Source organism: Osmia bicornis, chromosome 11 (genome assembly GCF_907164935.1).
Source record: "Osmia bicornis bicornis chromosome 11, iOsmBic2.1, whole genome shotgun sequence".
Classification (NCBI taxonomy): Eukaryota; Metazoa; Arthropoda; class Insecta; order Hymenoptera; family Megachilidae; genus Osmia; species Osmia bicornis.
The window spans coordinates 6,250,165-6,274,656 of record NC_060226.1 but is presented as its reverse complement, the minus strand read 5'-3'; the positions used below and the strand labels follow the sequence as shown (position 1 = coordinate 6,274,656).

Below are 24,492 nucleotides of genomic sequence, written 5' to 3'. Positions count from 1 at the left end.
ATGCATTTACGTTTTACCTTTTGAACGAATCAATTAACAGATACTTTGCGCTTGATGGGTTTAATTAAACAACTGCAATTTGTTCATTACCCTCGTCGAAATTCCGAATAAATTTTTCCTTTGATCGTACAACCATCGGGCGGGGCGGTTTTTATCGAATCAGAGCGAAACAGAATCATTTTATTCGACGAAATCTCCACGTATCGGCTTTGTATTTCAATACATTAGACTGTAATTGTTATACCAGGATTAATTGTTAGCTACGTAGAAAATATGCAGGATTCATGCAAGTATTTTTGATAAAGAGTAAAGTAAACGTTGAAATTTAGCCGCGAGGTCGAAGTAAAAATTCAAAGCAGCTTTATTCAAAAACAATTTTTCTCTATGTTTTTTTTTTAAATATAGAATTTGATATATTATTTTGTTTAAAATAATTATTAATTAAATTACATAGACAGGTGAATGATGAAAGATTATTCGGTAAACAATGAAGCAAATAAGAATCATAGATATCTGTTGTCTAGTAAAGAAAATCTAACGATACGAGAGTTCGTTTGAAAACTTCTCTATTTTCACTTTCTACGCAAACGCCTGGGAAAAAAAGAAAAATCAAATTAAGAAAGGCTTGTTCCGGCTGAAGGGAGGCCGAAGTAGGAGCTTTCCCCGGCAAACCAAACCGTAAATGCGTTCCAAGAGCAAAAGGAAACGTTTTGTTTCGTACCAGCTTTCGCGCGGGTCTCTTAAAAAATTATGAGAGAGAACATCGAGTTGGACGAAGGGGCAAAAAGGTATCTTGGCAAGCTTTTGTCGCTTCGCTGGAACCGTGCCACGCTTGAAAGCGAATCACGGGATAATGTTTCCGAAACTCGATTTTCCGTCTTATTTTCGACTTTGCATCGAGGAAAATCTCGCATACCGTGAGAAAATATTATCTGTCCTCGCCACTACCATAAGAGGAAGCGAAGTTAAATTAAAATAGCTGCAGAAGCTAACTGGAAATCATAAAGAATACCAACTATCGAATAATCGAATAACCCAATATTTGTGTATCATTTACACGAAACCCTTCTGCGAAACCTAATTCGTATGAAAAGAATAGAAAAGTGATGTGGGCCGTAACGCGTCGAACTGTCGAGGAACAACATGCTGTTCGTCGTGCCAATTGGAAAGTTGTCGAGCCGAAGAGAGGAAACGGGAATCCGTGATGGAATCGAGCACGATAAAACAGCAGGGCATAGAAAAATGGGGTGGTAGTATAAAAGTCGGAAAGTGTCTTGGCGTTGTTACGAGGAGTTTCGAGTGGGCTCGACAACTCGGGGGTTGACGGTGTTTTCCGTAAGGGTGGCCAGCGACCGTGGCCAGCGAAAATTGATATGCCATTCGTGCGGCCCGAACAAACTGAAATACGACCATCCACCAACAGAACAGTGATCTGGAACGCTAAGTAGCAACGTTGAAGAATTTCCGTTGTTGTTTCCGGACTCATCCGTTCCCTTTTGCGGTCTTACGAAACTTTCTTCCCCTCCCCCGTTCCATTACTATTTCGTACAGAAACGGCTCGATTTCAGGTTCAGTTAATTCCTTTCTATCGGAAAAAATGCCGTTCCACGCAACGTGCATCGATAGAATTTTGTTATTTCGTTTCTGTGTTTAAAACATGACCCTGACCGGTGATTCGTTCGAAAGCCAGATCGATTACTCGTGAAACGGCGAGAGTCGAGAGCATGCGACAAAATTTTACCAATTATCGCTTCGTTTTCCGGTATAACGAATTTATATAATTACTCGTGTACGCGCGGTGAATTGGGGAAGCTCCAGACCAACCCGTCCAATGAAACGGAAAATTTTATCCGAGGTGTCATTGTGCGAACAGTTTTCTTTTTCACTTTCCGTTCAATATAATAAGTAAAATTTAATTTAACACTTTGATTATCATACTTTTCAATTGAAGTTTATTATATTATTAAATTACCAGTCTCGCTGGTTGACAGTATTAACAGAGAATTTATTTAACTGGATTTCCCTGTGCACGCTGATAACGTTTCCGTTAGAAATCCATTCCGATGATTGATTAATGTTAATCGCTTACCTGCCACGTTTTCGAGATCGCAACATCGTAGGTGGGCGGCGGTGATACCATAGAAGGAATGGCGTAAACGGGTTGCGATCTACTTTGCGCGTTTAATTGACTATTTCCGGTTTCGTTGGCCCTCGCGTTCGGCGTGTCTGGAATAGTGGCGTACAACGCCTCCGGTATAGCATTTTCACGATTCCACCACCGAGTATGCTCGAACCAGAATCTACAAATACAATATAAATCATAACACTGTTAGCTTTAAAAAAAAAAAGAAAACCATGATAATTATGAAATGATGCATTTTTAAGAAATTTCAGAAACATCTAGAGGCATCTTCTGTACCGAATCTGTGTTCGCGATTCAGTTGTCGCACGTTTGGAAACGCAAACGTGTGCGGACATCCGAGGTTCGAAGTGTTTGACGAAAAGTTTTCTTGTCACAAAGCCAAGATGTGGATGTACCAACCTATAAGTATAATGCGACTCCGCTCTGTCGGCGCTTCTGGTTCTCCTCGAGTGATTCGATCGTTTCTCTCGCGTTTGCTGCTTTTGATCGCCGGCCTCGCTTGTTCGGCGACCGAGCTGCTGCTTCCTGTTTCGGAACTTCTGCTCTTGGAGCGAGCCTCGTCTTGCTGTTTCTTGGCCGCCGCCCGTCCGACTTGCTGCCGCCCTTCGACTTTGGCATGGTGAACGTTATCTTTCTCTTGGACAACGACATCTTCGTCTAAGACACCCCGCAGCCGCATACCGTCGTGTGGGTCGTTAGACATTCTGTAAAGATCACCATCGATTTCGTATTAATTATCAGGGCCGTTGATCGCGTTCGTGGAAGAGGGAAAAAATTGTAACGAACCGTTTGTCCGAGAGCTCGTCGAACGAACAATTTACGTCGATTAATCGAACGAAAAATAACACATCCAAGTCTCGTGAATGTAGTTCTAATGGATTACCGTGAAATTAGCCGTGTCCGTTAGAGGCAATGGATGAATCGCTTGCGAACGGGACAGAGTACCATGCTAAACGGGCATTTCCCCCTCGAAACGGCAACGTTCACGAATACCCTGACAATCGACACTCCGGCCCGGTAATGTCACACGATAATCCGGCGGAATAATGCGACGCGTTTCGTGCAATTGCGTTATCCGAACCAACGAAACCTGGGACCCTTAATAACAAGCCCATAATGGCCCCTGATTCGACTCACTCTACACGTTTGCCTCCGAGTTCCAGCTGTTCCAACGATTAAACCTTTACACCATTCCGCAGTTGCTGTCCATATTTCAGCTATTGACATCAATGTAGGTAATTGCTAAACAAATAACCATTAGAGGTACCTTTAGACAAAAATTGTGATATACATTTCGTGTTTTATCGACTCTTACTATCTGTATTGTATATAAAATCAGCTGAAAATTTGAAAGGAACGAGAAGACACTGTGGCTGAGATTCTCAAACGAAGTAATAAATCGATAATCGTTCAGGAACGATGGACAGGAGGGGTAGACCGTCCATCTTGTTCGGTTAATTATTCGATTCCCCTCGAAAAGGCTGGTCCCTTTTTCATCGCGACGAGGAAGCCTGATGTCAAAGCAGTCGCTTTGATCCGAGATTTAAAGGCGTGATTTACCGGAATCCGGGGAACCAGTAGATTTCTTTCGTTTCTCTCCCTTTGTCAGCATTACCTCGTTGGAACAATAGCTTTGATCCTTTTACAACGCTCCAGGCCTCATCCCTGTTTCGTTAATTTATCATGGAACAGATTTTTTCTCCCGTGTCGAAGCTTTATCGTGATTTACCGCACTTCTATAACGATTCGCGGTAGCTTGATACGATCTGTCGCCTTAGCGCGTCAAGTTTGATTTTCATCAAAATCTAGGTGAAATTTATAAATGAATTTAGAAAACAGTAGCGTTTACCATAGTGCAATCGTATTGTGTAGTATTCGACAAAGTGAAAGCGTTCCAAAGAAAGGTAATTTTCTTTGAAACTTCGTTTTCTTATCTTCGACGAATTCGATTGGTTATCTTTCTCACGTTAGAAAGCGTTTTGCTCGAAACCCGTGACATCGAGCACGCTGATGGAACAATTGAATTTTCCTATCGTCGATTTCAAAGAAATATCAGATTTTCCATCCCCTTCAGGATTAGCCTATATCCGTTGTCTCGACCTTCTCAACCCTTGTTCCTTAGCCCATTTTCACGGAGAAATCGAATTCCGAACCTTTCATTTCTTCATTGGTCACTTAGATTTAAGGTACATTATATTTTTCTTATTTTATTAAGGGTGAAATAATATTTCAATTTTCATGGATTTTATAAAAAAATAACTGATTCTTGGTTAAATAACAAACGAAGGGGATGTTAAAAAGAGTCCATGAAATTGCTTCAAATTTCCCAAAGGAGATGTGTGAGATCCGTTTCTGGAAAATACAAAATGATCTCGAAATCCTCGTTTTCAATAATAGCCATCCGGTGACGCTGTTTGCGTTTCGATGAATACAAAAGAACTTTCAACGATTAATTCGAATTAACTCGCCGGAGAAACGGATAAACAGAAGATCGATGAAATTAATTTTCCAACAGGCAGCGCGATGCTTTCCGGTATAATATCGCTTCGTTTCGAAGCAGAGACGCGAGAGATCGCAGCAGGAAAATTAAATTAAACGACCGTGCAGCGAAATGAGCTTCGGGAAAGCTTGTTCAGCTTCCACGGCGAAGTTCGTTGGAAATCGCCGTCATTATTCGTTCCCGGACGAACCCATACTCCTGGCTAACTTCCGGTTGCCCGTAAACTACCAGATTCCCGCGTCTATGTCATCCTCGTCGACTTTGACCGAACGGCAACGATCCGTCAGCGAAGCTCAACCTCTCTCCCCTATTGCTTTTACCATTTTTATTTGTCCGTCGGCTACATTCGTTGGAAAAACAACGACCAAGTTGTTTGTGTTCGAGATTAAATCGAATCCCTGGTGTTTGGTCGGGAAGAAGTCGTTTCGAATGAAGAATTCTTAGCTGTTATTCGTTTAGCCGATAAACGACTTGAACTTTTCCTTTCTTTTTGGGAGGAAAAAGAAGAAATAATGGCGTAGACATTGAACATCGTGAAAATGATCGTGAAAATGATCGTGAAAATACAGATTTTCATTGAAATGCGAAGGACAATTAGTAGATGTTGAAGAGGAATCTAGCGATGACGAGCCAGGAGTCGTTCGATCCGAGGAGAGGCTGGGTTATTTCACTGACTGAGATTTTGCATAAGTTAATTGGCAACGGGATTATACGGGCTGGCGCTGAATTTACCCGAAGAAAGGGGAGCGCGACGAGGACATCGATATTAGAGATTTTAAACCGATCGATCAGGAGTGGAAAATGAAATGAAAAAGGGATTATGAAGAGAGCGATTCGATCGTGTCCCCTGGAACGATATATCGGAAACTGGAACGTGAATATCGAAGAGGAGTTCTTCAGAATAATAAAAAAAAAACAATTCCGATATCCAATGTAAAAACATTAATACGTACAGTGTTATGAAAAGAGGTACAATTACGAAATTAATGAAAAACGTTATTCTGCTTTAACAAACAATTCTTTTATATTTTTTATAATTGTAACAATTTACTGAGTAATTATGAGTAATTGTACATAAAAAGTTATAATGGAAATAGAATTGTTCAGATTCTATAGAGACAAGTACGAAATTCAGTAGAACGAATCAGCGTATGGTCAGACAAAGAATTCCAGATCTAATAATATAAAATATTGACCCAGTTCGCTGTCAGAATAGGAGGAAGAATAAATCTTCGTGGGTCAAAGTCGAAGCCTGCTTCTTCATTAAAAAAAAAAATTAATAATCTACTCAAGTGTCACACAGAAAAGCGAGAGAATTATTTCAAGGAAAATCGAACCATTCATTCTACGTCTCCTTATTCTTCTAAATTAAAACCTTCTCATTTTTACCATTCGTCAAGACAAATTCTCCCTATTAATCAAGAGTTCAGCTAACAAATAGGGTTGCTTTAAATCAGGTTTAATTAAAGAACGCCTATCCAAGAGCTATTAAAATTTCTTTCTCGACGTGTTACAAACCTCGAAATCCGCTTTATCGTCGTCTCGTTATCAGTATATGGAAATCCATGGAAAAAAAAGGAGAAAAATTGGGGCATCGGTTTGTACCGATGCATTCGTGTTTCCCACGCTTTGTTACCTGCTTTTCATTATGGATCCAGATTACACAGCCGAAAGAATAATGCATCGAAGCGATACGCCATCGGTAATTGGTGAACCACGATCGAGGTTTGAAAAATTAGGTCGAACGAGCACGATGTTCGAGATGTTTTTTTTTTTTTTATTAGGCGATATCGGTACGATGGTGAAGAATTAATCAGACAGAGGGTTGATATACAAGCACAAGGGCGGAGAGGAATTATTTTGGAGAAATTAAAATGATTCGGCTGGAAGAGATAATTACTATTGCTCTGTACTTACATCTTTCAATTTGATACACGGAAGATAATGAAAAATACCAAAAATTTGTAATTGATATATGGGCTATTTAATAGATAATACTAATTACGAATCGTTGCACGATAACGAGCGGTATCGCGATGATTACGCAAACGCGACCCATTTCAATTTCGTTCAGCATCGAGGCAGAAGCAATATCGTCGTCGTTCCGACGGAATAAGAAGTTATTACAGCTCGTCGAGATATCACGCTTTATGGGGAGCGCGATATGCATCTCGATTACTCGACCGTGCTTCTAATGAAACTCGAATTAAGTGGATTTCGAAGGGAAACTAAGCGTCTCTTCCTATTTCCTGTTATCGCTGCTTCTCCCGGCAATTCATTGAAAATTTGACGAAAGACAGATTCAAAGATAAATCTTGAATTTATTAAATTGATAACTTCCCCTTTTTGTTTGTTATTACCTTATACTAGGTTGCGGTACGTATTCATTTCGTGCATGGAAACGAGAACACGTTCAATATGAATGATTCTCCAAGCCCAGGGGCAGCACATATTTGAAATTAAAATTATGTAAAATAATCATCGAATCAGATTAATCTGTGCGAGTGAAAATTTTCCGATCTCGACTTCCCACTATAACTATCCGTCCATGAAATTTCTGTAACTTTGCAAATTAATGCGTTACCATGGCTCGAGAATAAAACGATGCTGCGATCCGTTTTAGAGGTGCGCGCGAATGGAAATGTGATACTACTTTGGTTAAAGGATCAGGATTAATCTGCGGAGAGTCCTGAACTCGGGGTCCCGGGATTTTCTTCAGCAAATCCTGTGGCGGATGACTGAATTAATTATAGCCGAGTAAGGAGAGATAGCTGACTATTGATTAAGTCGACCAATTATGTTATCAAGACACGCGCCGTCCAGTTAAATTAACAATATCAAGACAAAACAAGCGTTGGTAATTTTTCTCATTCGTTTCGTTTTGAAAAAGAAAAATTACCAAAAGATACCGATACCGATATAGAAATATTAATCGAACGTTCTTTGCTCATTTTTTATGAAATGACAGTACAATTTGAAAATATCGAACAACTTTTTGCATATACAAGGAAGAGAAGATCGTGAGGTAACTTTGATCGAGGAAAGGTCAAAGAAAAAAAAGTTTGTTAATAACACCTAAGTTCCAACGGGTTTAAACATTTGCAAGTCGAGCATAACTTTCGCGTAAACTTTGCTCCACGATAACCTCGTATCAATTAATAAATCCCTTCTCGCGTTGTTTATGTTATCGAAAGATTCACAGCCCTCGGGCGAACACACGAGTCGCAATAATAGTTGACAGTGATAAGAAATTCAATTACATAGTTGACCGTGGAAAAGCACGCTCCCTCCGGGCTGTGTGTGTGCTAGCCGGTATTTGCTGAGGAAACGTAGCGACGTTGACCGAGCAATTATCAGAGAGAAAACCGTGATCATCGAAGGAAGAATTCCGTCGGAACCGATCGACAATTTCTACCTCCCACTGTGCACCGTGCAAACATCGATTAATCAACGACAGAAAAGCTGTCGAGGAAATAAATGAAAGGTGTCCGGTGTAGATTCTTGGAAAATTAAAGCGTTTCAAGCAACGCTATTTATCAAAAGTGTTATGAAATTTTGAAATTTCCACGATCGAAAATATCAATCAAAGATGATGTACAAGACTTTGATGTACAATCTTTTCATTCCAACAACAACAACAAATATTTTTCTTTCTGCTTCTTGGAAATTCGGAAAAAGACGAAACCTATCACAGAACATTTCAACAGATTTTATTAACAAGTTTTATTAGGTTAGCGGATCCGTCCCGTAGTAGGTGGATACATAACTCGAGGAGCGAGCACACAACTCCTCGAGAGGGAGGGGGTGTATGGGTGCTGTTAGAGGACGAGAAAAGGGAGAAACGCAAGGTAGGAGGGTGAGGGGCAGGTAGATCCGGGTCACGCCGGGCCAGGAAGCAGTGACACCAAATCCAACCCGGTCACCCTTCGCCAACTGGGTCACCTTTCACCCTTATTCCCTTCCTTTGCCCGCGATTTCCCGTTTCCGATAGCCTCAACCCGGAAGAATATGAAATTCTTACATTTTTTTTCCTTTTCCTATCTACCTTACATCGAAATGTGATATCTACCAGCTACCTATTTCCATGATACGCCATGGTACGAGTTCCTCATTTATAATACACGCGTGGAGGGATTTATCGATGTTTGAGGGTGAATTTTATAAACGTACGTGGGAAAGTACAAATATAACGTTGGACAAATGTAAATATAATAAATATAACGAGTAAACGCTTGACGATATATAGGCATATAACTTTTTCATGGAGGATATTTTACGATTTATTACGATGATTTTGCAAACAGATGTTGCTGTCCATATGAAAATTCACCGCAACCGTATTTCCCAAGTAAATGAAATTTATGAAGAGAAAACTGGTCGTTAGTGTAATTAAACGTTACCCCGCGTTATTTCCTTGTTTGAATACGGTACATTTATTTGATTCTTTTTCTTTTTTTTTATCGCAATACGAATGGCCATATACAGAGCGGTGTAATTGTTTATTTAACGCTTGAATTTTAACGTTAAACTAAATATTCCTGAGCTGCAATTTTTACAAAGATTTATTTCAAAGGATCTGAATTCAAGCTGGATTTGCTAGCGTTCGAAGCAAGAGAAGAGTTTCACACGCTTAAGCCGAAGCTTTTTCCGCCGCGTAAATGGATAAAGATCGAGGACGGCCACGTCGTTTGCGATTCCTTGGGAAATGGAATGTGATCCACAAAGAAAAGGGGAGTGGCTGGTGCGGTCGTTGAAAGCTCTATCCAAGGAAAATACGGAGGATACAAAAGCTGTTCGTGTTGACCATCGGTTCGGTGAGAAAATATCCTTCCACTGGAAGCGGTGCTTACTCCGTGAAGTAAACGATGAACCGGTGAAATTTCCTGATTGTCTTGCGACTTAACCGTAACTTGGTATCCTTTGAACGGTTCGGAGCTTTTGAAACTTTCTACGCGTCTACGTTGACATTCTGCCGTCAAGCAAAGATATTAGCTTTCAGACAGGTTGAAAATTAATGTTTTCAGATCGGTAAAAAATTGCGAATTAGTAACAGTTTGTTTCCTTCGACCTCGATCATCGATGACACCCTGGGTGCGTTAGAAAATTCGAATATCTTGAAATTGGTGTGGGGAAATCGAAGATACAGAGGCGTCTTTCGCGGCGGCTAATCAAAAGAGATCATGCCGGATTAAGAATATTGAATGATGAGAAGAGATAAAGGGGAGGAAAGAAGATGAAGAAGGGTATATATCAAGAAGGATGGGCCGTTCCAACGGATCGGGGTCACGTTCTTTTTCTGCGTTCACCTGAATAGGAGAATTACAGGGTCTCGCAGACTCGTGTCCCTATACATAACGAGGTTTCCCGTGAGAAAGAGAAAAGAAATAACATTTCACAGGACATGGCGTAAAAAAAAAAAAGGAGAGATTCTCATTATTCGACAGCAACGATCGCAGGAAATTTCAAGCGATAACTGGACCTGAATGACAAATCGTCACTCGACAGGCGATGAAAAAAAGCGTTCGTGATTAATGCAAATGAGCAGTCCGTGAGAGACGGCTTTTCGAAGCCTTTAAAAAGGCTTCGTGTTTTTCCTTTTTTTTTTCTCCCCCGTATGGACATTCATTGTTTCACGTGTGTTACGTACAATTTTCATCCGCAACTGTTGGAAGAACTTTTCTGAATTAATTGCAAAAAAAGATGGAAGCTTTTTGTAACTGACGGGTTGAAATGGGAATTTTGCAAAAGTTCCCGCTCCGCCGGAAGGAATATCTGTCAAATTATTTGCGAACGTAACAAATTATTAATATGTTGAATTAATACAATAGAATCAGCCGGAAAATTATACCGTGGAATAGGAAATTTGCCAAACCGTCCGCAAAAAGTTGGAAACTCACGAGACCCAGTTCGTAAAATAGAATACCAGCCAAATTATGATTATGATCATTTTCGAAGCCAAGAACTTGTCGCAATAAAAATGACGATGATTAACAAGCATCGGTGTGTTTTCTGCTTGGTCGAATCGGTTGAATGAATCGAACCTTGAGCTTCATTCAAGACCACGTTCTCCGTTATTGTCTGGTTTCAATTCTATGCCAGCTTTATTCTAAAATCCCGCAATGTTTCTGGGACTCGTGTTTCCAACGAACCGTTGACACTAACAAAAAATCGAAAAGAAATGAAACAAAGTGGAAAAATCAAAGATACGAGTGGAGAATCATTGAAATCGAGATAACTCGATTGCAAATAACCAACAAAACGACGAATTGGTCAATTTATCGAGTTCGAAACTCGATCAGAAATTATTTAGTTCGCATGTGCAACTCCGTTATAAGGGAATTGCGGGCAAACGAAATTGCGGTCGGCTGTTGTTTCCAACTATGAACGATGTCCCCGCAATATTCGCGTAAGCGGTCTTAAATGATGCAGAAACATGAAAAGTCGTGATTAAATAAAAATTCGTGTTGTTCTTCCAGTCTCGAGGTGGAACTTGTTAATCGATTAAGAATATTAATTATTCGTTGCTCGATTAACGCGTCAGGAAACAATAAAGTATAAATTGAATTGTAAATAATCGTCGATGAACATTGTGCTCCTGTCGCTTCGCTCGTTTAAACAGAACGCTCTGAAAGAGCAACAATTTGTGTCACCGACGAGAATTCTCACAATGCGACGTTCGTGAATGACTTGGGCAAATCAAACGTTCTCAATCAACCAGGCAACACGATGATACACTCGATGGTAGAGTATCCACGTTAAAAACGTGCCTTCGCTGTTCAGCCCGCAGCAACGGCTTAATTTCGACCGTTTCGTAACGAGCAAACGAAAGCTCCGCTCTTTACTTTTCATTTGGAGAGCCGCTCAGAGCGTTTGCCGACTGAAGAAGAATAATCCTCCGATGAAAAGGGAGGAAAAAGAACGGAGAGTACAGATCCTCTGTAGGCGGGTGAACGCCCACGAATACGACTCGGTTCCACGAATGTAACAGAATTAACTCCAAGAAGGATTAGTAGTTTGTCTCATCGGGATCGAGCAATCTCGTGATCATTAAGGATTACTCTTGCTGACAGTTTAATACCGGACACCTATATTCTTCGGTTCAACATTGCCAACTTGTGCGAAGAAGTTGAGAAAATGAAAGCCGCTCGCTAACCTTCTCGCTCCAGGAAATCAATTTAATATTTTTCAAACTTCGGCAACCTGCGATCCGACGGCGAAGATTAAACTGACGAAGGCGTGAAACGTCGATAAAAAGCGCGAATCAGCTTCAGAGTGTTTTGTCGCGAGTTGTTTTACGCGGAGGACAAGACTACTCAAGGTGTACGCTCGGCCAAGTAGTATAGGTCAGTGTATGACCGCACAGAGTAGAGGAGGAACGATAGCAGTAGAATAGGAACAGTATCTGGTCAGACCAGTAGTATATGACTTCTGAATGGCCAGGCGAGATGAATATGACTTTTGGGTGATCAGACAAGTAATAATTAGTGAAATAATGTCTGTGGACGGTACGGCGAGTGATACGAGTCCGTTTATCATCAGACAAGACTTGTTCAGGAGTCTACTTGTCCCAAAAAGGATAAATCAGCGTATTGCTTATCCAGTCTCGTAAATAGTTGAAAGAGAAGAAAACGTTTCAAGGTGAAATCACTTATTTTCCATGGAAGTATGCATCAGGAATATAAGGAAAAAGGAATGATGTACTCGGGGCTCGTTATGGCAGTTCAAAGAACGTGCGACAATGGATGGAGTGTCGTCCACGGAGAATAATGCCTTTCAATTGCAAAATCAAGGAATCGAACGGATTGTAAGGGCAGCCTTCAAGGGAGATTGGTTATGCAAGCACCAGTCAATTATGCTAGCGTTGATATACAATGGCTCCTGTTTCTTTGGCCGGTTCGATTACAGGATCGAGCTTAAACGCTGTTTAATATTCATTCAGGTGGTTCGTTTAAAGGAAATCGCTTTGGAACGCAGTCCAAGGGGGACGTGCATTAATTACAGGCGTTGAAAGAACGCCAAAGAAGCTTTTGATTGGTATAACTAGACGGCACAAAAGAAACACAGGGCACAGCGTTGTGTACATCGGGAAAATCCAAGGACGGTAAATTGAAAAATAAAAGGAAGCAAAAGCATATTAGAGGAACCGAAAGCAGTGCTATAATTCTGAAAATCATCGAACCGCGTAACTTCAGTTTCCACTTGGATCACTGCCGCGTTCAGTTTCTACGCGATTGTTTCGCCCCTTTTCACCGGAAACAAAAATCCGACGACCACAGTCTCTGAACCAGGATCCCCACCTTTGATACCAGCCTGTCGATACTTCGATGTGTGGATTTTTTGGCCCGCGATGGATAAACCACGAAGGAAATGGGGACGGGAAATGATCGAGACGTAAAATTGCAAATATCCTCGCTTTTTCACTCATTTTCATTGAATTCTCCGTTGGTGAATTTTGGTAAATTTCATTTCTAACGCTTACCACCCGTCTGGCTAAAGCCACCGATCGATTCCGAAACTGTTCTAATTAAGTCGACAACAGAGTTGATTTTACAAATTCGACAATATTATCGTCCCGAAAGAGTGTAACACAAAAATCAACGGAAAATTCAAATTTTCTTTGGTTTCACGCTGTTTTCGTATTCCGTTCATACTGTCGGTCGATTCTACTTTCCAGGTCAGACACGATCGTAATCTCGTCGCGAAAGTCTTCTATTAACTCTCTGTTTGCGTACATTTCATCAGATTCTACATGTCAGATTTACTCCGTTTTCCTCAATTTCTGCAGATGCACTCCGATTAGCGTCTGATTTATCGTACTTCCATTCTACTATCCTGGAAACGCGCGGCGCCATTCTGCTCGACCCTGTTATTCTTCATCGACATGTTCTCCAATATGTTGTTGTTAGATTTTACAAGAAGCACAGTTGCAATTTGCGTCAGTTTGACATTGAACTTTTCCTTCTGGTAATTATTAAGTTGTTTAAAGGCAGCGAAGAAAGCGTATAATAGAATAACGCTGCAGGAAAATAAGAAGAACGGGGCAATATCAATATCGAGACGAACAACGGTGCATCATAATAGAGAAAAGCCAATAACCCTCGTTCTTTCCGAGTGACCTACATCCGTGTCGACCTCGCGGCGTCGATACAACGCACAATCTAAACGAGTACCTACTCAACCAACCGTCGAATGCTTGGCTGCATTTTTCGAATTCCTTTCATCGTATTATGCCCTCGCCGAAGATTCTCATTGATCGACGACCCCGCGAGCGGAAATGATCCTTCGCCATTTCCATTCGTGAACAACGTCGACCACTTCGCTCGTTTTCCTTCGTTTCACTTCCGTACCCCGAACAAGTTGCTTTGTTTCTTCAAGAAACCCAAGTAAAAAGTACCGCGTGAATTTTCTTCTCGACATTGAAATTTTTATTTTCGAAGATACGATTCCATTTCTCTTCAACTTAGATAGAATAGATTTTCTCTTCGCCGTGAACTCGTGACTCATCAATTCAGCTGCTTAGCATTACTGGTAGAAGTTAAAGGAGGATGAACTCGAGAACTAAGGTGAAATATCTTTGGGATTTCATGTATTATGAAAGTTTCGTCCTTGTTGGATTTAATCCGATAAAACTACCTATGCAACTTTTAATCACGTATGAATATTACACAGGATGATGTGAAACTAGTTTTCTCCTAGGGTCGGTATTCAGGCAAGTAGTACAAGTCAATGAATATCGGGACAGTGAAATATAATTTAAAAAGCAGGCAAGTAGAATAGGATGGTAAGTAATCAGACAAGTAAAATATAAATCTATTTATGCAAATGATCATGTGGGGGCTTAGTTCGAGTCTGAATCACCTTGTACCACGAATTTCCTTTCACCCCTGTATTCGTGATCAAAGCGTTAAGAACCGTCTCTAATTATAACCTCAGCTACAAGCCTGCCTCGAATCTGGCGTCTGGGTAGCTGAGGAACTACTCGCTGCTTCAACCACTCGTTAATTTTAACTTAATATTTCATCGTCATCCTTCTCGATATTCAATTGAAAGCCTTCCTACGAGCCCGTGTCCCTCTCATTAGAAGCACACCCACGGCTAACCCCGTACTCTAACGATCTCTCCTTTTCTCCTCTCGTTCAGTTCGTTTCAGCTCGTACGCGGTCAATTCGAAAAATATCTTGACGGTCGATATCGTCGACTGGTCGAACGTTTCCGCGAGGAATTCGCATGATAATGGAGCCGGGAACCGCAGAGGCGATTCGGGGCTAGGAAAAAGCAACCAGCTGGAACGGTCGCGAACAACGATAACGCGCGCGACGACCAAAGAGGCCGACGAGCCGATGCACCGAGCGGAGGAAATGACGAGAGAGCGGCGGAAACCAGAAATTCGGTCCGCTGGCAGCGAACCGGGCGCAGGTGGGTGGCTGACGGAAGGTCGACCCGGGGGTTCGAAAACCGGGTCATAGCCAGGTCACTGAGCCACCCTTCCATCGAGCCCGTCGCCTCGACGACAAATAAAACGGGACCGTTCTCCGCCTGATCGTTCGACGATTAATTATAAATATCGTCGATCGACTCGCGCGAACCTGACGATTCGATGGAATCGATAAAATCGCGAGATATGGAAATTTACTTTGAAAAAGAAAAAATGTTTCCCTGTGTGATTATTTTATTGGAAAGTTTGAAAAATTGTGCATCGTCGAGAAATCTCCGTAATGAAAGAGGAATTAGCGAAAGGGACGAAGGAGCCTCTCGACCTCAAGACTTTCGTCTATCAATTAAAGGCAGCGTAAAAAATGGAAACAATGTCTTCTAATTTAATCGATGCGAGATAACGAACGTACTTCGATATTCGTCACCGTGGAGGCAAATAGAGCAACGAGGGGAACTCTGGAAGGGTGAGTTCGAAATTGCGAATCGACCGATTCGCAGACAGGACGATTAAAAGGGGAGGGAGATCAGCAGTGATTACAATACGACCACTTTGACAATTATCAATTTCTCGATAGTCCACGTTCGTAAACTCGTTCTCAATTTCGCTGTATAATTTATTATTTCCCGTCGTTGAATTACGTTGTCTCGCGTACCTGGGTTCTTTAAAAGCGCCAAGACCTTGCACTTTTAACGAGCTCGCAAACTTTCGACGCCGCGACTTAACGAATTTTGCGCGAAGAAATGTTTGCTATTAACCGATTAAGGGACGAGCTCCGTTTAACTCTAATCTCCAACGAACTGGAACCAAAATTCACGGAAAAAGTTAAATAATTACATTTTCCGAGGAAAGGGATTTCAAATGGGTCTGCAAATTCGCTTAATTAAGCAAAAAATTCTAATCACAGTCAAGCCAATCAACGTGGTAATGAAACAAAAACGCTTTATTAACTCTCCGACAGACGCATTCCCTGCTCGATCGAGAAAAACGACTTCAACCCTTCTCGCTTAACGCTCGTGTAACTTTTGAAATGTGGAACGTTTCTGAAACGCTTCTATTTACAGCGAAATTCAGACGCGTTGGTTGTAGAAAACGAACTAGCTGTGCTTTTCACGAGATGCTAGCTGGTTTGGATGCTTCCCTTTCAACCATCACACGCGAGCCTGTGTGTGTCCGCCTATACGCGTGCCGGCAAAGAGGGAACGGGTTGGATGCACCTGTTTAGAGAAAAGCGTATGTTAAAAACGCGGAGAAAATCGATCCGGGTGTGTGTAACAGCTCGAAGAAAAAAGAAAAGACTTTGAGAAATATTTCCATTTTACGTTTTACACGAATTCGGGCCGTTATTCGAGGCGATTCCCAAGGCGGATAATTGAATCGAAATTTACCGAATAAATTGACTATAAAAATAGTTGAACATCGAAGAAACGTAATCGTTTCACCGAGAATTTTCATTTTCATTTAGAACGTTCGCGAGTTATCGGTAAATTTAATAACATTCACGGCGCGATGGCCATAATTCAAGTGGAAAGGGTTAAATTTTCGGTGGATAGGGTAGCTGGAATTTACCGAGGCATCCCTGTAAACAGTTTACCCGAAGAAGGGACGACCGCAAGCTCGGTTAGTTGCACGTTTCGTAGAAAATAACCGAGACCCTGAATTGTAAATGTCCCGCGTAACAGGACAAGGGTAGAATGTATAGCATAATCGATACACCACGAACCTGTCTCTTCGCGATATTTTGAATAATTGTTTAATTAAAAAATGATTTCGAACAAGAAAAGGAGGAGGCAGCAGTTGTTAAAAGTATCAAAGTTAGTTGGAAGTTGGAAGATTGTTCGTGAACTATGATCGTTAAAAAGTTTATGCTCATGGAGGCGATGAAGTTGTCATCTTCGTTGTGCCCACGAGCTTTTGTTTCAGCTCCTATACACTACGAGCATGTCAGTTTTTTTAGATAAAATTTATTAAAAAGATGAAATTTATTAATGGTAAGGTGCAACATTTACGTCTTTGTATTGGTTGAGTGTAAGGGTAGTTTCGCGATAATCGGTGTCTCCATAATCTCTATGGTGTATTTTCCAAGCTTTGTACTTGAGATTTATTCAGAAGAACTCGCGTTCTCTTCTCTGTTATTTCTCTCGACTCCTTTCTCTTTCCCTCTCTTTTTCTCTGAATGCATGAAACGTGGGGTAATTAGTAGCTACCAACCGAGCCACTTCATCCCACGACCTACTTTTCCCTCCCGAAAAGATAAATAAATAAGAGCTTCCCGCCTTCTTCCTCTGCTTCCCTCTTCTTTTTTTTCCTCGAGTAACTGGGACAAGAAGGGTAATCGATCTATCGACCGAGAGAACGTCGAGCAGAATGATATAATAATTAAGTAGGATTCTGAGAAAATTGTGAGTGTGCCAAGTGAAATAATTTTTCAAACGCAAACGCAAGTTGGAAAAGAAATTCTCTCTCCGAAACTTTGATGTTCGCGCACTCCACGGAATGTCTGTTACAATTTTTTATTCTTATTTATCAATTTTAAAAAGAGAAATAGATCCTCCTTTTTGGAGACTGTTCAAAGTGGAAAACACTGTCGGGGTGAAAATCGCAGAACAAACAAACGAATGAAACGGAAACGGGAGAAACGTGAGACAAGAACGGCAAAGCAAATGAGCGAGGGAAAGAAAAGGGGGGATAGAATAAATAATTAAGCGGCCCCGCTTTAATATTCAGAACAGAATGACGGAAGTGGGGAAGAGCGAAGCCGAGGCTCTAAGATATTGTCCACGTAGATGCATTAATTAAAATTCCACCCAGTCACCCGCGTCTCATCCCACCGCCCCGACACCGAGACAAACTGTGCAAATTTCGAACCGTTTCAACCCACCTACCCCCAACTACCAGAAATTCTCGTCCAATTCTCTTAAAAGGAATCCCACTGCTTTATGATTCTTCCTTCTGTCTTATTATCTTCGTCCTTGTCTCATAATATACAATAATAACGGAATACGCGAGCCGACAGATGCAAATTTTCCTTCGTTTAATCGTAAACAAAGATACTTGGAAATATTTCCAGGATTTATTAGAAATCGTAAAAATTTATAAACTTAGTGTAAAATTGTTAACCATATGAGCGAGTTGAATCGCTGGAAGGGGTTGAAAGTTATCAAAGAAAATTCCTCGTTACATTTATCGCTCAAGTTTCAGGTTCGTTCGCGCGACAACGCAAAGTGTTTCCTCTCTTTGCTTTTCCATCCGGAAAATTGCTATTGACAGGGAATTTTGAATCGCGACTCGCGTCACTGAACAGCGACGCGTAAGTCATCGCGAGCAGGGATCAAATCGAACTGGAACTTCTCTTTCCCTTTCTTCGATACGCGATCTGCGGGTAAATTAAAAATCCTGCTAAATCCTCGTATTAACCCCTTCTTTCAAGCAGATAATAGTAAGTTTAACCTTTGTACGACGAAGCCTGGTTCAATCGTAACCCAATCTTACAAAACGTGTACAAGGATATTAACATAAAATTAAATGCATCATTTTTTTATGAAAAGCTTTCATATATTGGAGGAATAATTTTAGGGATATTGAAGGGAACAGTGTTTAGAAAATGATAATATGGAATACAAAATTGGATTAAAATTCGGGCCTCTCCATGGTCCGCCATCCGAAGTTTAAATAAATTTCCTGGTAATTTATTCGGAATAGGGAGGTTGATTCAGACCCAGCCAAACGACTTTGCAGTTTCAAATTTCTCTTGCTCGATGAGAGAGGGTTGTCTTTACAAGGTATACACTAGGGAAGATTTTAGGAACGGTACGATTCGAGGAAATGAAAGCTGACAGTTCGATGAAGTTCAAATGGGAATTAATGCATCGGTGTTCCATGGTAATGGCAGGTGACACGGTTATGTCAGTAAAGATGAAGCTTAATAGTTGCTCTATACCCGTCTCGTTTATGTCGCATCTATACTCACGTGTTTGCATTTATCCAAGGATCGTTTGCACAACACCGGCGATTTCAGGAATTCGCTCTGTTATTATTCTCATAGAGCCTTGTGGTTTGCGCGAGTTACGCTGAGGAGTCTCGAGAATCCTTCTCGTCAGACAAATTGTCTCGAAGACAACGAACGTAGGAGAGGAGAGAGATAGGGTTAATTGAGACGGAATCGAATGGTCGAGGAGCCGAGTCGAAACTGTCGGGTTGGCTGGTGAAATTTTCATCGGTTCGAAGTCACGTAAGTCGTTGGAAATTTAATTATCAGAGCCGAGCTGGGAAAGTTACATCCGTAAGGAAACTGTTCGCCGTGTGGCCTACTTCGATGCACGTGTCAAAGTAAATGCAACCCTTTCGACTGCTTGTCCAATTAGCCGGCCTTTTTAGCCGGCGTTTGATTAAGCAGCAAATTGCTTTCAAGCAAAATTAGAAGGTGAATATTAGATGAAAAAAAAAGAGAAGTGTGGGTGGAAAATATGAAGGATGATTTTTTGGAGAAATTTTTCAAACCGCTGTGAGATAAATGACGTCAAATAATGCAATGACATAATTAGTATCATTTTGATTCGAAAGAACATGAAGGATGGGAATTGATATTAAATCGAGAACAATTTCAATTTCGAACTGCAAGTTTGCCAGAGGCTTGCAGCTGTATCGTGTCGAGGGCTTTTTTTAATGGTCAATCGAGAGTTTCGATGGGGAGTTCATTTCTTCGGCTTTGTGCTGGAAACAATTCACGGTTATTAATTTTCAGCTTCTATCTCGCGACGATCAGTGGACCTTGTTGAAACGGGAGAAACATACTTATTAACATTTTCTCTGTTTAAAACACTGAGGTAGCAAAGCGAAATGTTAAATTCGATAATTAACCCATTACACTATTAAACGTAACGCGACAATCAACTGATTAATTAATAAAAAGTAATATTTATTACATCCACTCGACGTATGATCAAATACTACTTTAAAACTCTGTGGCGTAATTCTGAAAGAAAACAAGCGAAACGTAGTTAAGGGTTGAAGGTAGGAGTTGCTCTTTTCAAGCAATCATTCCTGCTACCTTCGTTTCTCGTACGAAACGACGAGCTCGTAGAGCAACGTGATTAATTACGATATCGTTTTTTTACTCTCGCGGTCCCTTGGCTCGATTGCCACTTTACTTTTTACCCGCGGCTCCCAAATCGATCACGTTCTTCTACCTTTCGACTGTTTCCCTAATCAATAGGTCGAATTTCATTCGTTAAAGGTCCGCCTGATTGATTTCTCGAAATTTTTTTATTTCACCCCTTTGAAGACCAATTCGCACCTTTTTATCGATAATCCACCCCCTCGGTATCGTTAACGCTACTGATTACATTTGAAAACTAATTTTTGCGAACATTCGTAAACTAACGATGTTTGAGAGGCGTTACACTCGTGGAAAAGCGACGAAATAAAAGAACATCTGCCCGACACCCGGTACGTTTTCAGCCAATAACGAAACGTTAGAAGCAACGGTGAGTGAGGTACGACTTTCTGCGAGCCACTTCAGAAGCTTTTCAACGACGGTTTTCGTCGGAAACAGCGAGACTGGCTGCTTTCGAAGGACGTCGAGTGGAGGTGGAGAGGAGAAGGGGGCGGAGGGGGAGGAAAAGAGGCTTCTGAAGCGGGAAATATGTCGTCTGGCTGCGAGAAAAGTTTGTTTCTGACGAGTGAGAGGAACGAGAGATCCGTTCTAGCTCGATTCTAACCAGACTCATTGTTCTCTGTTGGCGAAGTTCGTACCGTCGTCGATCATTCTCCTTCCAACCCCCTTCGCGCGCCGTCGAATCGCGCGATATTAATTCGAAATTTGCGTATTCGCCATGACAGATGGTGGCTGCTTCTGGATATTTTTTTAGCGACGTTGCGCCCTTCAAAACCGTCTGTATAAGCAAAAGCTTCAGTACAGCAGAGTAACTTTTCAACCCCCACAAAGCTCCAAATCGACACTATCCGCCATGGTAGAATTATATAAAGTGGCGGGAACGCGATGGCGATTTCCTGGATGAATCTAACATGATTTAATGAAAAATGAAACCGAGATAAACTGATAAATTATCGGTACCGAACGTACGTGTATAAATATTTTCCATGAAATGGAAATCGTTTCAAAAGCAATTATTTTTTCTGTATCTGTCAATTGATCGTAACTAAAATTGGACGAGCTTTGTTACGCAACGTTAGCCGTCACTACTGATTAAAATGGCTAAAGAACTTTGGAACTGACAGGCAGACTGTTAATAATTGTAGGAGAAAATCGTCCGCGTTAATTGTTCTGTTGCGCGAGGATTGGTAATCGACACTTCGATCGAACTTCTACGAACTCGATCAAAGTATCGGCGACAGGTAATTTTCAGTTACTCTCGATACGAGACAAGGTTCGTCGACACTGTTAAAACGACTATTATTTATACAAGTAAATATATTATTATTAACAAAGATATAAAGAAAAAGATATCAATGCAGTTTCTTTTATTTCACTTTATCGTTAAATAAAATTTCTATATAGTCTAAAGAGCACATTAGTCGTTAGCATACGGAAAAAGAGAGAAAGAAAAGAATGAATATTATTAATATAGATCGTTGCACTGGCACGAGCACGCGGCGTTCACTTGTCAAAGGAATCGAGTAAACCGTTTAAGTGTCTACCTTGCGATCGTAGCAGAACTCTCCGAACCGGAACATGAAACGCGTGCGATCCACTCTATTCCTCTTCCTCTCCCCTCTGTGAACGTGTGTCCTTCCTTTCGTTGACGAAACGTACGTGTCGAGCTTGAGGTCGCACGTGAACACCACGCCCGAGTGGCACGACTGAACTCGTCTGAACCGTGTCGGAGCTTGACTCCGCCGAGGCTTTCGGACCGGCGCTCTTCCACCCTCGACGGGGGTAGCGTTGAAAGAGAGGGGCAGCGGTCGGGCTGATAGAAGGGTTAGATAGAGTGGGAGAAAGCGTTCGGAGTATAAGAGAGTGGTGGAAACGTGGGAGGAGTTGAAAAGAGAGGGGACAGAGGGGTGTTACAGTGAGAATGAAACTAGAGGGTGATAGTGTGAACGAATGAAGGGGTGAAAGGGTGTTGCAGAGGGGAGTAGGATCGCGAAGAATGAAGAAAGTGAGAAGGAACGTGGTGGTGTAGCAGGGTTCAAAGTGAGGAGAAGCGAATCGGATTGAACAGAAAAACAAAAGATTGAAATTAGAATTCAATTTACTAATACATATGGATACATGATCAGACAAATATGTAGTACAGAAGTAGTGTGTAATCAAGCAATTATACATATAGCTGGGGAGCAGTCAGACGCGTGGTGTACTGCTACCAGATAGTCAGGCAAGTAGTATAGAAGTCAAATAAAGTAACGCAAGGGTGGTAGATAGTGAAGGCAGGTAATATGAGGGTGGAATAGGGTCAGACACTTAATATTAACTCGGTATGTCTTCTATTTGTGCTAAAATAAGTAGTACATCCTCGAATGCATCAGACATACATTTATATCTAATTAGATAACTTTTTTCGTGAACTGTTGACATCATTAAATACTATATGCAATATAACAAACGCATACTACCCTGTTTCAATTAAGAATATTGCTTTCTAGAAAGCTTTATTTTATCTTTCGAGGACCATTTCGATATTACAACGAAATCGATACCGAACTAATATAATTTGAGAGGAAATTTTATTAGCAGTACAGAACTAAACTTATCTCGAATTAACAAAAATTCAGAGTATTATATTACCGAGGAACTTCAAAAACGAATCATATTTAAAAAGAAAGAAGAAATCTCTTTACAATGAGAATTTCGAAGCGTTGCACACAATAGAGTTCCAAGTAGACTTCCGTGTTTCTTACTTATTCTCTAGGCTTATGTCTACAGCCCGAAGGAACGGAGCGGAACGCTTAAGCGGTTGCTAATTGATTAAAGTTCTCGCGGTGCTTGGTTCGCGTGAATTTTTAATGAGAACCGAGGCTGAACGAGCCCCAGCCAGCTTCGGAGTAGCACGATCGGCTTTCAAGATGATACTTTGAAGCCTGCTAGACTAGAGCTAGGCGAAGAGGAAGGCGCGAAGAGTACTCGAGCCTCTTTGTCCGCGATGAATGCTTCCCTCCTCGAACAGGTAGCTCGCGCTCGCGCGAATTTCCTATCGATTACGCGACAAAATTTTCACACGACAGATGGTCGCAAAATCAAAGAGAAAAAGAAGGAAACATAGATTAGGAACTGAAGGAAGGATGCGGAAGCCATCTACTGCCAAATGGGTGGCGGCGTTATGGCACAGGATTGCTTAGATTGCCTTTTTTCTTACTCTTTTCTTTCCTTATCGACTTCGCAGAGATTTTAGTGTTTTTCCTACGTCCCTTTGGGCTAGGATTATTTCCTCTTGCCTTCCGGTGTACTCGTGCTGACTATTCTATATTCTCGCATATTCTCAAGGTGAATAAATTTGTGTAATAAAAGATCTGGTGGTCGGCAGGGGTGGTAATTTCTCAAGCAGAAGCTGATTGCACTTCGCCATCCTCTCGATTGCTCTCGGAATTAATGTATAAATTAGGTACACACGTTGGGTATCTGCTACAATCGTGTCTACGTTGGCCTACATTTCCAGCCTTTCGAACCTCGGCCCATTGACCCTATGCTCGGCTTTCGAACGCTTGCACCCAGCTGGTTGGCGGCGATAAAAGAGGGAAATTCGCGGACCACGCGAAACGACGCGACGGAAAGAAAGTGGTCGGGCCGAGGATAAAGCCACGGCCCCGAGATCGATGGGGTCGTATTAATTACAACAGGCCGGAAGAGCACTCGCGGTGCACGGCCCTTCCGGCTATTCGAGCCTGCCATCAGACGAAATTCGCCACGACGGCGGAAAAAATGTTGCTCGGTAAGCCAGCTACTCGTCGCTCGAGCACAAAGACGGAAGTGTGTTGCGTCGCTACTTCCGTGGATTGTGCGCGTCTGCAAAGTCGCTTCCGGTACTTTCTGTTCCCAGCGTCGCGATGGACGTGGCGGACGATGAATATCAACGACGTCGAGGAACGTGAAACTTTTACCGAAGATTTCCTCCCCTTTCGTTCCTCGATCTTCAATTTTATTATCCAAATTTTAAAGCACTCCTTTAAATTTCATCTCTCCCCTGCACGAAAGTTTTGCTCGAATCACCGTTGTATATTTCGCAGATTTGGCCTTCTATTGACCCAGTTTCATCGTTCGAGGGTTAAAGCCTATATGCAAATGCTTCGAGCAATGATTTCGAATAGAGAATCGGAGAAAATTTCAAGTTACAAAAGGGTAGCGAGATCGCATTACCTACGTTACGTTCTAACGTTAAAAGCACGATAAAGAGTTTCAAATTATTGTAATAGTTTCATAGAAAGCTGTTATTTTCTTTTTATATTTAAGAAAAATTACTT

General features: G+C 41.5%; 2 protein-coding genes across 4 annotated transcripts in view; one reads left to right on the top strand and one right to left on the bottom strand.

Moving 5' to 3' along the window:
- The window catches only part of LOC114873809, a 26,529-nt gene extending 2,131 nt beyond the window's left edge, over positions 1–24,398 (bottom strand). The window contains 6 exon segments of the mRNA XM_046287688.1: positions 2,090–2,271; positions 2,274–2,326; positions 2,543–2,613; positions 2,616–2,722; positions 2,725–2,847; positions 21,736–24,398. Of these exon segments, the coding sequence (XP_046143644.1) occupies positions 2,090–2,271; positions 2,274–2,326; positions 2,543–2,613; positions 2,616–2,722; positions 2,725–2,794 (483 nt within the window). The 5' untranslated portion in view covers positions 2,795–2,847; positions 21,736–24,398.
- LOC114873808 (breast cancer anti-estrogen resistance protein 3 homolog) overlaps positions 1–24,492 on the top strand; it is a 104,833-nt gene that overhangs the window by 55,706 nt on the left and 24,635 nt on the right. The gene's annotated exons all lie outside the window — the stretch shown is intronic.